The 13,476-nt window shown below is 37.4% G+C and overlaps 1 protein-coding gene and 1 non-coding gene across 2 annotated transcripts; both read right to left on the bottom strand.

Annotated features, from left to right (window-relative positions):
* Window positions 1-2,806: 2,806 nt before the first annotated feature.
* Window positions 2,807-2,912, bottom strand: LOC125473761. Its single transcript, XR_007255603.1, has one exon. It is a non-coding gene; the product is annotated as a U6 spliceosomal RNA (small nuclear RNA).
* A 2,461-nt stretch (window positions 2,913-5,373) lies between these two features.
* Window positions 5,374-6,768, bottom strand: LOC125473751 (transcription factor bHLH87). The gene has a single exon (XM_048577017.1). The coding sequence runs from the start codon at window positions 6,766-6,768 to the stop codon at window positions 5,587-5,589; it is 1,182 nt and encodes a 393-aa protein (XP_048432974.1). The 3' UTR covers window positions 5,374-5,586.
* Between the last annotated feature and the right edge of the window lie 6,708 nt (window positions 6,769-13,476).

Raw genomic sequence — 13,476 nt, 5'->3', positions numbered from 1 at the left:
GAGACCTAACATACATGTCATGTAAAAACCTATAAGTTGCAATATGCAAAATAATCTTTGACATGAGGCATCATAGTTGTCTAATGGTTAAGTCTTTAATCTTTGACTATGTCAATGGCATTCCATTGAGAGTGTTCATGGTATTGTTGTGGTCAAGCTATCTAGGCATATAGGCATGTGAATACACAACAAGGGATCTCTAACCTTCCGTGGTGGAAGGAAAGTACTCTGAGACATGATTAAAGAGTCTTTGGCTAAAGCATATGAATATGACTAAAGAAGAATGTTCCAAACCATATTCAGTAGAATCATATAGAGAAGTATCACATTGGATATTAGACATGAAACAAACTATTAGTTAAACAAAGTTATTCAGAGCATTGTATTAGAGAATGACCGTGTTGCATTGTAGTTGTAACTGGATAGGTTCTCCAATCACTTCTATTTAGCTTGGATAACCATTTCATATTGTCAAGTGTCACTCATAGTTTGTGGAAGCCCTGAAGATTAGCAAATACTAATCTTCATCAAAGGGAGAATTGAAATGTGGCTTTAATTCACAATCAATCTTAAAGAGTAACAATCGCCTACTGCCTCACCAATTCGAACCTAATGGGTTGTACACTCAGTAAGGTGAATGTGAAGAAATATAAATGAGATGGATAAGCAATTAAATAGTTTAATTGTCCGTGGTCAAGATTAATCAGTTAGTTAATTAATCGTACGAAAGGTTCATATTTGGGCTTTTAAGTTAGTTTCAGGTTTCGAGGCCCAAAAGAGTTTTGAACCAGAAGGCTCATTGGTTTTAAGTTGTGTAACAACTAAAACCTAATGAGGAATTAACCCAAAATTAAAAAGGGATGCCGACCTATGCAAAGGAAAGTGAGATGGTGGACACTTGCGAGGTGGTATAAAAGCATCTTTATAGTCGTTCCCTCGCTAAGTTTTCTTTAAGGCAAAACAGCAAAACAATTTCTCTCTATTTTCTAAAGAGGCCGGCCACACTAGGGATTTACTAGCTAGCAATCTTACTTCTCCCCATTCATCCATCTTCTCTTCACACCTCATCCTTGGTGTGGAGACTTAGAGGATTACAATCTTACAAACTTTGGAGTTCCTTTCCTCAAATTCTCAATGAGCAAAGGAGAAGCAAAGAAGAAACTATCCAAGGAGAGAAGAACACTACACAAGGAAAGATCCAAGAAGCAAAGGAGGTGACTTGAAGGCCCTCTACTTGGGTGAATCCCTTGCATAAACAAGGATGAGATGCAAGGGTAATGAAACTCAAACTCTTTCTTCTCTTTAATTTGTTAAAGAGTTTTATGGTTCACCGTTCACTAGACTTTGAAAGTCATGGGTTTTAGAATTATTTTTTAATGCATGCCTAGTTTAAGTGTTATATGTATGCTTATGTGTTCAAATTATTCTCACATGTTCTTAGTTAGGACAAAAAATTTCCTTCAATATTGAGCCACTACACCCTCTAGTAATCACCACATTTCCAAAGGTAGAATTAAGTCTACTAAAGTGCCTTGGTGCCCATTGGGTAAACAAGTGTGCATCTTGGCCAAAAGAAAAAAGAGTCAAAGCAAGCAATCGCATGTTATTCATCCCAACTTTCCCTTGTATGCCTCTCCATTCATTTCACATTAATGGTGGTGCCCTAAGTAAGCACGAAATCGCTTGCTAACTTACTTTGGGGTGGCTTTAAATCACAACCCCAAGAACCATGTTTCAAGACTTACAAAGTCAAAAGACACTATGCAAACACCCAAACACTCGTGCTTTTCATCAAGTTCGTGGAGAATCAACAAGCATAACAAATATGTGCCAATTCATCCACAATAAAGCTGAAGACCACCCACCATGTGAAACTTCTCGTGGTCTCATTTCGTTCAAGATCAAGCCTCGACGGCCTTCAAAGAAACTTCCAGCCCAATTCAATGCAGATGGACTCATCAAAGTGCACATATAGCATGTGACTCATCAAAACTAGACGAGTCATTAAGAGTGACACATGTTGAAATCTGAGACATCCATCAAAAAAATCAAATCGAGTACAAAATGGGACAAGATAACCCTAATTTGATCAAATTATATCAATTAAGGTTTGATTTCTAATCAAAAGTTTAACCCACAAATTATAGGATTTAGAGGTGTTTCAAACCAAGACAATTCTCTGCATACAAATACTAGACACGCATTCACAATTGAGATGGGGAAAAAGAAGGAAGTAACTCCTCACACGCATCCTACACTCAGATATCCACACATTTACCAAACGCTCAAACACTATACACAGTTAGAAGACTTATAAGCTCTCTGCATTCTTCACCATGGTTTTTATCACAAGTGGTCCCTAAAATTGACACATACCATCAAGATGGTCCCTAAAAATAAAAATCAATCAATGTAGTGCTTGAATATGGATGTCACAAATGAATGTAGTCCTTCCGTTAGAATTCCATCAAAATTTCTGCTAGTATGGTGATGTGGCACATATGTGAACCCACAACTCTATTGAACATTGCCACATGGATGAATTATTAAAACTATAAAAATCTAATTTAAAACTAATTTCAAAATGATTAAATAAAAAAATATTTGGTTCCTCCATTGTCACAAGCCAAACTCATGTAATGTTCATTGGTTTGAGAACAAGTCACTACAACTCTCGAATCAATAGCTCCCATACACTCTACAACCCAAGATAAAATCAGAGGATTAACAATTTGTATCCGAGTTTGTAACCCTAAACTTTCATTAGAATAAAAAATTATTTTGTGCACGTATTTTTTTAAGAGAAAAAAATTTGGACCATTTCTCGATTTATGCATGTCATCCTTGTGCATAGGCTATGCTAATCTTCTCTATATTGGTCCAAATTTATCGAATATCTTGTTTGAAAAGAAAAAAAATGCATGTCACAGCTAATTAATGAAAGTCAACATCTCTCCCACTTTTGTGAAAGTTTACAAAATGTTAGATTAAACAGATTTTCCACAGGCAAATTTGTTATTCTGGGACTATAAAAAGCAAAAGCTAGAGCCAGGGATATGGGTTCCCTTGAGAATGTCAGAAAGTCTAAGATCATCTCCAAAGGAAATGTCAAATTATAAGAGTCAAATTATAATTGATGGCTGATGTGGCAATTTAAAATCTTATGTCAAATTTTATACTTCTCCAACTGAATTGTGAAATGTTATTTTCTTATTTAAATAGAGCTTTTAAATGGTTGTAATTATTAAAAGAAATGTTGAAACAAAATTTTTGTTGCTTCAAATATTAGTGGAATAATAGACCCACTATTAAAATGAATTAAAAGTAAATTTGACATTGATGTCAAAATTGACTCCAAGTCACAAGGTTTCAAGTCCAGTCACTAAATAACACTTCGGTTGAATAGACTTTTAATATTAAATATACACAATGACATTCCACCTAAGATTTTACTAAGATGCTCTAAATTTAGCAAACATTCTCCAGCCATATATCATCTTTGTTTATCCAATCAAAACAAACTTTTCTAATCCCTTACAAGACGAAGCCAACTGAGATCCACAAATCATGCATATTCATGTAACAATGCATTATCGCCTTTTTATTTTTTCATAAGAAAAAACAAATTACAAGGAAAAGCCACGACAGCAGCATTGATTACAGGAGTCAAACTGCCAGGCATACAAGGCTTCATGAGACAAAGCATTAAACCAAACTTGCAAATCGTTCTTGTCACGTCCTCTAGCTGCAATTGCGTAGTATGTCGAAACTGAATAACGTCAAAACAGCTAATAAGAAGGATGTTTTGAGGGATAGCTTTGATGTGCCAAAGAACTACGTACACACTTGCCCATATGGAGTCGATAATAATTTTAGAGTCACCTTCCTTTCTCATTTCAATTTTTTTCTCTTCCTTCTGGCCAAATTCACATCACCCCATTATCATCAAGAATATCATCATTCAGAATTTGTGTAGCTTTAAATGGAATTAGAGTTTAATTCGCAAAACAAAAAAAAAAAAAAAAAAAAAAAAAAAAAAAAAGAAGGCTAATCGCCCAAAAACATACTAATTATAGAGGGGAAAAATCCTTGGTGTATATTTTGTGAATAGCAGACATTTTTTTTCAATAACATCGGTAAGTGAGATTCACTATCTCCAACAGACCTCAGGTGCATCAAGGGCACACCAATGTTATCTATATAACGAAAAATAAGTTACAATCACTTTATAAGCTTGCCTGGTTTTCGATTTTTAAATTAATGTTCGTGTGTTATTTTATTTTGTAAGGTTTTGGTTGATGTCCACTTGTTTTGTGTTTGCTTTTTTATTATTAACTAATAAAATACATTTTTAAAAGGGAACTAGTGTGGGTTTCTTGGGTAAGGGTCCTCTCTCTTTCAGAAGAAGAGATACTACACCCGAGTCCTCGACTATTGATGAAAAACTAATCTCGCATATTATATTATACAATTAATTTTTATTTTTTTTAACAAACGATATTATCTATACTAAAAGGGAGAGGGTGAGCTTAGCCTCACAATAAACTAGCAATAACGTAGTTTAAATGTTTAGAAAAATAGCACTACACCGTAGTACTAATCTCACATATTATATTATACAATTTAATATAAAAAGTTATAATTTACCATGCTGACTATTGATTTTAAGACTTTACGTACAAGCCAAATTAGGTTAAGCCATTTGCAAAGGTTCCAAAACCGTAAAATTCATAACACACATCATTACGACCAGAATAATGGATCAACATCATCATGAAGAATATCATTAGTTGCATAATCTATCCCTAGGATGAAGTTTCTTGATAAAAGGAAGGCTTTATGCAAATTAATTAACAAACCCACCTGTCCAAAAGCAAAGTAGTACAACATGTGCTAAGCAATGAGGTTGGGGTGATTTTCTAGGGCACGCTTTGGGTTGAATCAAGGAGACAGAACCACTGACTAGAATTCACAATTCTTAAAAGAATGTCCCTTGCATTGGTTAGCCAAACACTGATATTAAAAAGAAATACCTATATACAAAGATCTCCAAGAAAGCTAAGCTTCAAGTACACAAAACACATTAAACAATTATACAACAATAGCTTAAAGTGATAAATCGCTTTCTAGCCCTTGATCTTAATCATAGGGGTTATAATTGCAAATCCTTTTTGTATAAAAGTAGATCATGTGCAGCTACATTATTTCCACTCGTTGTTTTGCTACTTCCACTATATTATTATCTTAATATTCCTTCAATAAAACATGACACATTTGGATAGTGGAAGCAGCAAAAATAGTACTGGATAAAAATTCATTTCCAAATGTTGTACTTGTGAAGCTCCTGGGTGGTGGATGTTATGACAGCACGGAATGACCCTTAATAACTCAGGATACATGTAATGATGATGAAGAGAATGATTTGGATCTTGGATACAAAATTTACTACTTTAAATTTCTTTTTGGGTGATACAATAGGGTTTTGGAGGTTAATCATTGACGATGAAATGAAAGGATCATGATGAAAATGATTAAAGGACTAAGGACATAGAGCTAGGGCTTTTTTCATGGTTTGTGATTAGTTTTTCAACCGTGTGGTTGGTGGATATGATTAGGGTTTTGGAGTGGAACATGATTATGGGTTTGCATGGGAAAAGAGGGGTTGAAAGAGAAAGCAAAGCTTGTTGTAGGAATATTAGAATTACTCATGGACTCAATTTTTCGGCCTAAGTTTTCAAGTGCCTTGACCTGTGACCTCAAGAACTTGAGATAATTTGCAGCCTCATCAAGCATTGATGCAGTGTCCATCTTGTTTCCACCAGGAACCAGCCTTTGCAAAACTCTAATTCTCTCACTGATCCTCTCCCTCCTTTGCCTTGCAGCCACAGTTTGTGGATCAGATGATATTTTCACATTCTTCCTCTTTGGCCTCTCCACCAGCTCCAGCCCCAAGTTCACAGGCCTGAAAGCCGCAGCGCGATAAATCATCTCTTTCATCTGCGCAATGACCTCTGGATCGGGTTCTTCAATAGAGGAAGTTGACACGGATGAAGTTGGTTGTTGAAAGCTGATGTTGGATGAGCTTGGACGCTTATTATCTGATCTGGGTTTCTTCATTTTTGATGGGTTGTCGGAGATGAGCCTGAAACCCCCTTCACTAGTAGAAGAATAATCTGTTTGAAGAAGACCAAAGTGACTATAATTTGCTCCGTGCAATTTGGGCTCACTTTGATCATGGCTTCTCTTTGTGGAATTTGGCTTACCTTGGCTTTGGACATATAAATCTGATGAACTTTGAGAGAATACTGTTTCATTGTTCTCAGACTCTCCGGAAGAGATTGCACTATTATTTCCTGCTCCAAAATTCCATAAGTTTCTTCTACAATCCGAAAAAAGCATAGAAATTCCATCGTCATCTTCTACAGATGTGTCGGTGTTGCTATTAGTGGCTGAGAGCAAACAATCCAAGGAATCAACGGAGTGTATCGTTACTGGCTTAGCCTTGACATGATGATCTTGTAAGCCTTGAATATTGGCTTGCGGTTGTACATATTTCCCAAGATTGCCACAATGATCAGCAGCCATGAAAGTACTAGTGCTTAGTGAGCTCATCAAATTATAAGTCATGTTGACCTTCAAAGGGGCTTGACACAATTCATCAGCTCCCAAAGTTGACATAACATGCACTGATTCCAAACCACACGGATTTTTCTGATGAGCAATTTGATGACAGCCAATACTGCTCGGTTTTTCGGTATTTGAATTCATAATCGCATGCGATGTTTGCACCTTCGGAACCCCTTGGATTGGAATGAAGGCACTGGAACTTGAGTTAGACACCAACAATTCTTCAAGGTCATGTACTTGATTGCTCCATAATAAGGTTGATGTGTTTGTGATGTGTGAGCCGTCGTCCCAGTCGTCCCAATCCAAACCGTCCATTGATTACAAACCTACAGTAATAGTTTTGTAGATTCTGTTCAGAAAGGGTACAAATGTGATGTAATAATACTTGAAAAAAATGTCTATATGACGTAATCAATTAATATATTGATGATGCATGTATAGTATACATATCTCTATATTTCAGCCCTTAGTGATGTTATTGGCATTCGAAAAATGTCATTCTATACTACTTTTTTGTACAAATTTTTCCTTGTGCTTATCAAAGAAATTTCATGATGACACACCAGTACCAGATCCAGCTGCCAACCAATATTAGAATATCAAAGGAGGAGCCAAAAAAACCAGGAAATGAGTTGCTTTAGTGACTTCAAGCTTTCTTTCTCAACAGAACCAAAATCAAACCTCAGCTTCAGCTTTTGTATTTTGTTAGCAATTTTGTCACTTTTAAAAACTGCATGCCTTCTTTAACTTCGGCTGTATCATCAAAACTGTGATGACCAAGGGAATAAAACAACCACATCTTATGTCAGTTTTGGCAACTTTAAACTGTTCCACCACATAGGGACAACCACAGAGAGAAATTCAAAGAAGAAGCAGCTCAAAAAAAAAAAATATTCAAATTGAAAAGACAAGTACGTTCTCAAGGAAGAAAAAAATGAGAGCAAAGAAACATGAAATAAATATATTGGGAAATGAAATGTTGAGGATGAAGGCTTTTCCCCTACCTTAATGAGCAGCCATGGAGCACCTATACATATATGTTGATACAGTGTTTTGATAGTTGGTTGTGGCATGCTTAAATAGATATCAGGAAACAAAGGCTAGCTCCAATTATTTAATAAATAAAAAATTATTGGTAATAGTAGTTGAACATGTAGAATATGAGGAAGAGAGAATGTATTAAAATATCATTTTAACAGTTGAAAAGAAGTATAATGAGTTTGGAAAAGATGGAAAGGGATCCTCTCTAGAACCTTTAATCTGAGCCTACTAATCATACAATTTGAGTTCTTGAAATTTGATCTAACGGTTAAAGTTATTATAACTTTTAATAAGACTCCTTGTTTTTAATCGTTAGATTGAATTTCAAAGGTCCGAATTGTGTGGTTAGTAGGCTCAAATGGAAACGAATCCGAAGAGTATCCCAACCCGCTAAAGATAAGGCTTTTGGTCAGGTTTGGTGGGGTTGTAAGAGTGTATTTTTGCAGATGGGGAGCATGAGATTTCAGAGAAGCATTTTGAATCCTAACTAATGAATTACTAAAAGATTTATTTTTGGTTTTTTGTTTTTTTTTAGTGGGAAAGTTAGCTCTGACCTCCTTTTGCTTGCTTATGCCATTCCATGCGCACTGTAAAGTTGCAGTGGTAGTTTGAGCTGCAGTTAGAGAGTGAATAGAGTGAATAGAGTGATCAGAGCATCTTTTACACTAGTACCACTACCGTCTTTCTAAAAGATTACTATTAATCATGGTTTTAATCATAACCACTTTCAAAGTTTTCACTTTCTACTATATTACTTTTTCTTGGTAATCAAATACTTACATATGGTGCCACCACTAGACAACCTTATAGATAGTAATAAGCTGGTAGCATTCTCTAGCCAGCTTGCTACCTTGAAAAGAATAAAAAATAGTAGACATGTTTATGAACTGGTATGAATCCATTCAAAATTACCGGGTGCAAAATTTTGATGTGTTTAAGATCTTTAAATTTTGTTATAACATTTTTTGCCTTATCAGAAACAGTACTCTTTAATCAAAGAATTAATATTTTGTAATGTAATCGCATGTACGCATAATGTCTACAACCTGACTATAATGAAAATGTTGTTCTATGTTATTATAACCATGGATTATATTGTAACCTTACTTTCCTTGTAATTTAAATATTGAATAATGACATCATGTTGTGATGCCACTAAACGTGAAGGTAGGGAGCGCAGAAGAAAATAACAATAATGACTAATTTTATGACGTACATGTATACTGTAGTAAGATGTTTAGGGTGCAACAATCAACGTTGACATGTAGAATAATATAAAAAAATATCATTCTATAACCTCACCATTATTATGTAGCCTTGAACAATAAATTTAAACGATTATAATGTAATTTTATTAAACAAAAGGCTACTATTGCCCTATTTGGAAGAGGCCGCTCCTCCTAAACATGTTAATCACAAAATTAATTGACATATGTGCTGAAAAATATTCTATATTTATATGAGTTATTTATGTATACCTACTTTGCTGTGAATGTAGAGTAAAAAAATAGTGCAACTAGGTACTTCACCGCACACATATTCATAAACTATTTCTTCTCATGAGCTACATTGTACATCAAATTATGCTACCAAACGTGCATGTCTTGTAAAATTGGTGATTAGTGAGAGTACAATGTGTAAACACTAAATTGATAATATATATAGTTCCTTATTATTAGAAGTTCCAACTTGGGCAGGCATAAAAGTTAGTAGTGGGTGTTTAGAATATGACAGTTCCTGGCAGGCAATTGCAAGCAAAGAAATATATACATTCAGAGGAGAGGAGAAGATAGCATGGAGCAGCAAGTTGCAAATTGAATTTTTTCTTATCACATTTCACATCCTAAGTTAGCATATAGTTCCTTCTTGTATTTCTCAGTAGTAATCAAATTCTCTCTGTTACGAGAGACAGAGAGAGAGAGATAGAGAGAAGTAGGCTGGGGTTCTGAGTCTTCCCACATGCGCCCCATCTCATTACAGCTCAGTGAATGGGTTGCCATAGCCCATTACATTTGCTAATTACTAGTACATCTCTCTCTCTCTCTCTCTCTCCCTCTCTCATGCAGTGGTATCTAAATATTTGTCAACTCTCATGTTTTTCTTCAACCCTTCTGTAGATCATCAGTCGCAAATATAAAAGGGAAGCATATCGTTTCTTGAAAGATATCATTGAAACCATAACAGAAAGATAGAGAGAGAGTAAAAATACACACAGACACAAGAAGTTACAAATAACATATTCAGCAACTGAATTATGCAATATGTGTGTGTCTGTGTGTGTGTAATTCATAATTTCAAATTACACAGGGGAAGTGACATGAGACTACCTCATTTTGGTGAAAAGATATATATGCTATCAGCTTGAAAAGGCTGGGGTAGATTACCTTTGAAATTTGCTAGTCCAAATTATTGGTACGTATGTCAAATATCGCTGCGCACCAACTATTTGAATTGAATCGATCGCCCGCCTTTTATCAGTTAACTATTTACTTATATAAAAATGTATACGTATATGTATATGTGTGTGCGCATGCGCGCGCTTTTCTATGCACCTTGTAGTATTTGTTTGTGTATGGATTACTCGCAGATGAATTATATACATCTACATGTTGTGCATTATGACAAATATTCATCAAGGTAGAGAATTGACTATTTTTTTATCTAATATTAGTCTTATTTTACATGATCAGTTTTTGGATTAAATGGTTTTTATATTGACAAGATAAATGATCACAACCGAAAAGAAAGAAAATTAATTCATTCAATAAAGGGATTAGGAAGGATTCGGACTGCGGCTGCTAATGCAACCTACTCCTTCCTCCCCCACAGAGCAATTGAAAGGAGATAAGCCCCCAGTAGAACGGTCCCTCGCCTCCTTAAGAACACGCACCCATTAAGTAGTAACGCTTAATTTTATATTGAAAATGTAATTAATTTTCACACACCTAATTTCTCTTTTTGCATGGTCCTCTGTATTCTTAGCATTTGAATTGAATTGGTTAATCAAAAGGTCTGCTCTCCAGTGCGAGAGGGTAAACCAATTTCCCGATACCCATAAGGATCTGCTCTCCAGCGCGAGAGGATAAACTAATTGCTCTCCAGTGCGAGAGGGTAAACCAATTCCCTGGCACCAAAAAAGGTCTGCTCTCCAGTGCGAGAGGGTAAACCAATTCCCTGGCACCAAAAAAGGTCTGCTCTCCAGCGCGAGAGGGTAAACTAATTGCTCTCCAGTGCGAGAGGGTAAACCAATTCCCCGACACCCAAATGGGTCTGCTCTCCAGCGCGAGAGGATAAACTAATTGCTCTCCAGTGCAAAAGGGTAAACCAATTCCCCGACACCCATATGGGTCTGCTCTCCAGCATATGGGTTTGCTCTCCAGTGCGAGAGGATAAACTAATTGCTCTTCAGTGCAAAAGGGTAAACTAATTGCTCTCCAGTGCGAGAAGGTAAACTAAATCCCTAACACCCATTTGGGTAAGCTCTCCAATGCAAGACGGCCACATAGCTCAAAAGATCGAATGCTTGAAGATCATCGAGGCAAACAAATGGTTAAGGGGCAACATCCACTTTTACACTTAACAGTTCACTCATCCGACACTTCATCTTCAGCAACTCTGATCTTGGCAGCTCCATCCTTGACTGCTCCATCTATTGCAGCTAAGAAATCAAACTCAAGCAATTTCCTCATTTTTGGCAAGCAGCCCCGACGTGGCAGCCTAAACCGTTGCCTATGCCACGCCACTTCCTCAGCCCATGCTGAGCCAATCCTTGGCTTCAATCAAGCCGAGCAGCACAAGCAATGGCCCCTGCCAAACCACCTCCTTGGCCCATGCCAAGCTGACTCCTGGCCCCCGCCAGCCAATCGCACCACCTCCCGCAATAGCACTATCCACGAAGAAGACAAGAAAAATGAAATTTTTCTTACATCAGTTAGGCACGGAGAAAACGAAGGAAGCAACAAAAAATAGTCCTTTGCACGGGCAAGATGTAGAAGATTACTAGAGGAGGGGGAACAATATCCTCTAAGCTCTCTCTCTTTCTCTCTCTCTCTTGTAGGATAGAATAAATCGCTCTTCAAAGTTGATTTAATAACCCACTTAAGGTGGACTTAAATAGGCTTTGAGAGAAATTTGTTTCCCTTTCCTAGAAAGATCTAATTTCCTATTAAAGAGGGAATCTACATCAAAATCGGAAACAATCCAAAGTTTCCTAAAGCAAGAAAATCTCTACATATGTAGCCCTTTTCTACGAGCAACCCAACAGGTGTGGGAGCATTTATGGAGCCAAAAATAATCATAAGGCAACACGTGGATTTTTGGATAGAAGAGGACAAAAATACCCTTGAGTTATACTGGGATTCCTACGCTCGAGCAGCAGACAATCATCCCTCAACCAAGTCAAAAGTGCCCAAAATAGGTAACAAATTCAAAACTATTTCATCCACCCTCATTGTCACATCCCGACCCGAGAGGGACCACTTCCCGAGCCCGACTCCACCGTAGCACGATATTATCCACTTTGGGCCCCGACCACGCCCTCACGGTTTTGTTTTTGGGAACTCACACGAGAACTTCCCAATGGGTCACCCATCCTGGGAATGCTCTCGCGTGCTGCTCGCTTAACTTTGGAGTTCCTACGGAACTCGAAGCCAGTGAGCTCCCAAAAGGCCTTGTGCTAGGTAGAGATGGGAATATACATATAAGGATCACTCCCTGGGCGATGTGGGATGTCACAATCCACCCCCCTTAAAAGCTCGACGTCCTCGTCGACACACCACGGCCAGGGTTAGGCTCTGATACCAAATTGTCACATCCCGACCCGGGAGGACCACTTCCCGGGCCCAAGTCCACCATAGCACGATATTGTCCGCTTTGGGTCCCGACCACGCCCTCACAGTTTTGTTTTTGGGAACTCACACGAGAACTTCCCGATGGGTCACCCATCCTGAGAATGCTCTCACGCGCTACTCACTTAACTTCGAAGTTCCTACGAAACCCGAAGCCAGTGAGCCCCCAAAAGGCCTCGTGCTAGGTAGAGATGGGAATATACATATATGGATCACTCCCTGGGCGATGTGATAGGCACGTAGGGCCGTGCACTCTCCGGCACGTGGAGCATCAAAAAATTATTTTAAAAATATGGGGAGTAGATCACATTGGTGTATTCATACACCCCATTTGAGCATTGTATGAGAAGTTATTACCTATTTTTGGTTATGTGCTTTATATTGACATTTGTATAGTTGTTTCACATATAGGTGAGACCTATCCTGAGGACGAGCGCAGTCATTCAAGACAAGGGGGTTACGACCCTTCCACCTATCAGTGAATGGGCTTTTGGTTTTCCGTATATACCTATATACTTGTGGTTTTTCCCAGAAAATGAAATGGAATGTTTATATGTTTTAAATGCCATGCATAGCGTTTGCCTATTTATTTATGCATTAGTAGGTGCATATATGTATGTGTTATGCTGCGGATGCACAGGTAAGTGTCAGGTAAGTTTATGGTTATGATTGTGAATTAGTGACATGGCATATTTCTGAGCATGTTTTTGATATATGTGTATATTCTATTTTCTGGGAAACTATACAGGTTTTACAAGCTAGAGGTTAGAACTGTTGTTAATGAAATGATTTTGAAAAGTTTTTTTTTTTGCCCACTCACACTTTCTGTTTTGCGCCCCTCCAGGTTCTAGTTTGGGTTGCTCTTTTGGTGGCTTACGAGGAACTCACGGCATATCTGACAGATTATCACCAGTGTAGGACCACTTCTAGGTGTGTTTAGTTAGTGTTTGTTCCTCTGGAC

The sequence above is a fragment of a genome, unplaced genomic scaffold (genome assembly GCF_019419815.1).
Source record: "Pyrus x bretschneideri cultivar Hongxiangsu unplaced genomic scaffold, Pyrus_bretschneideri_v1 Contig95, whole genome shotgun sequence".
Lineage (NCBI taxonomy): Eukaryota > Viridiplantae > Streptophyta > Magnoliopsida > Rosales > Rosaceae > Pyrus > Pyrus x bretschneideri.
Note: the sequence above shows the minus strand (reverse complement) of the source record. Positions and strands in the feature narration are given on the sequence as shown.

What these genes read in the sequence shown, in the direction of transcription:
- LOC125473751 (XM_048577017.1), bottom strand. Translation starts at nt 6,768, where the DNA reads ATGAATTCAAATACCGAAAAACCGAGCAGTATTGGCTGTCATCAAATT.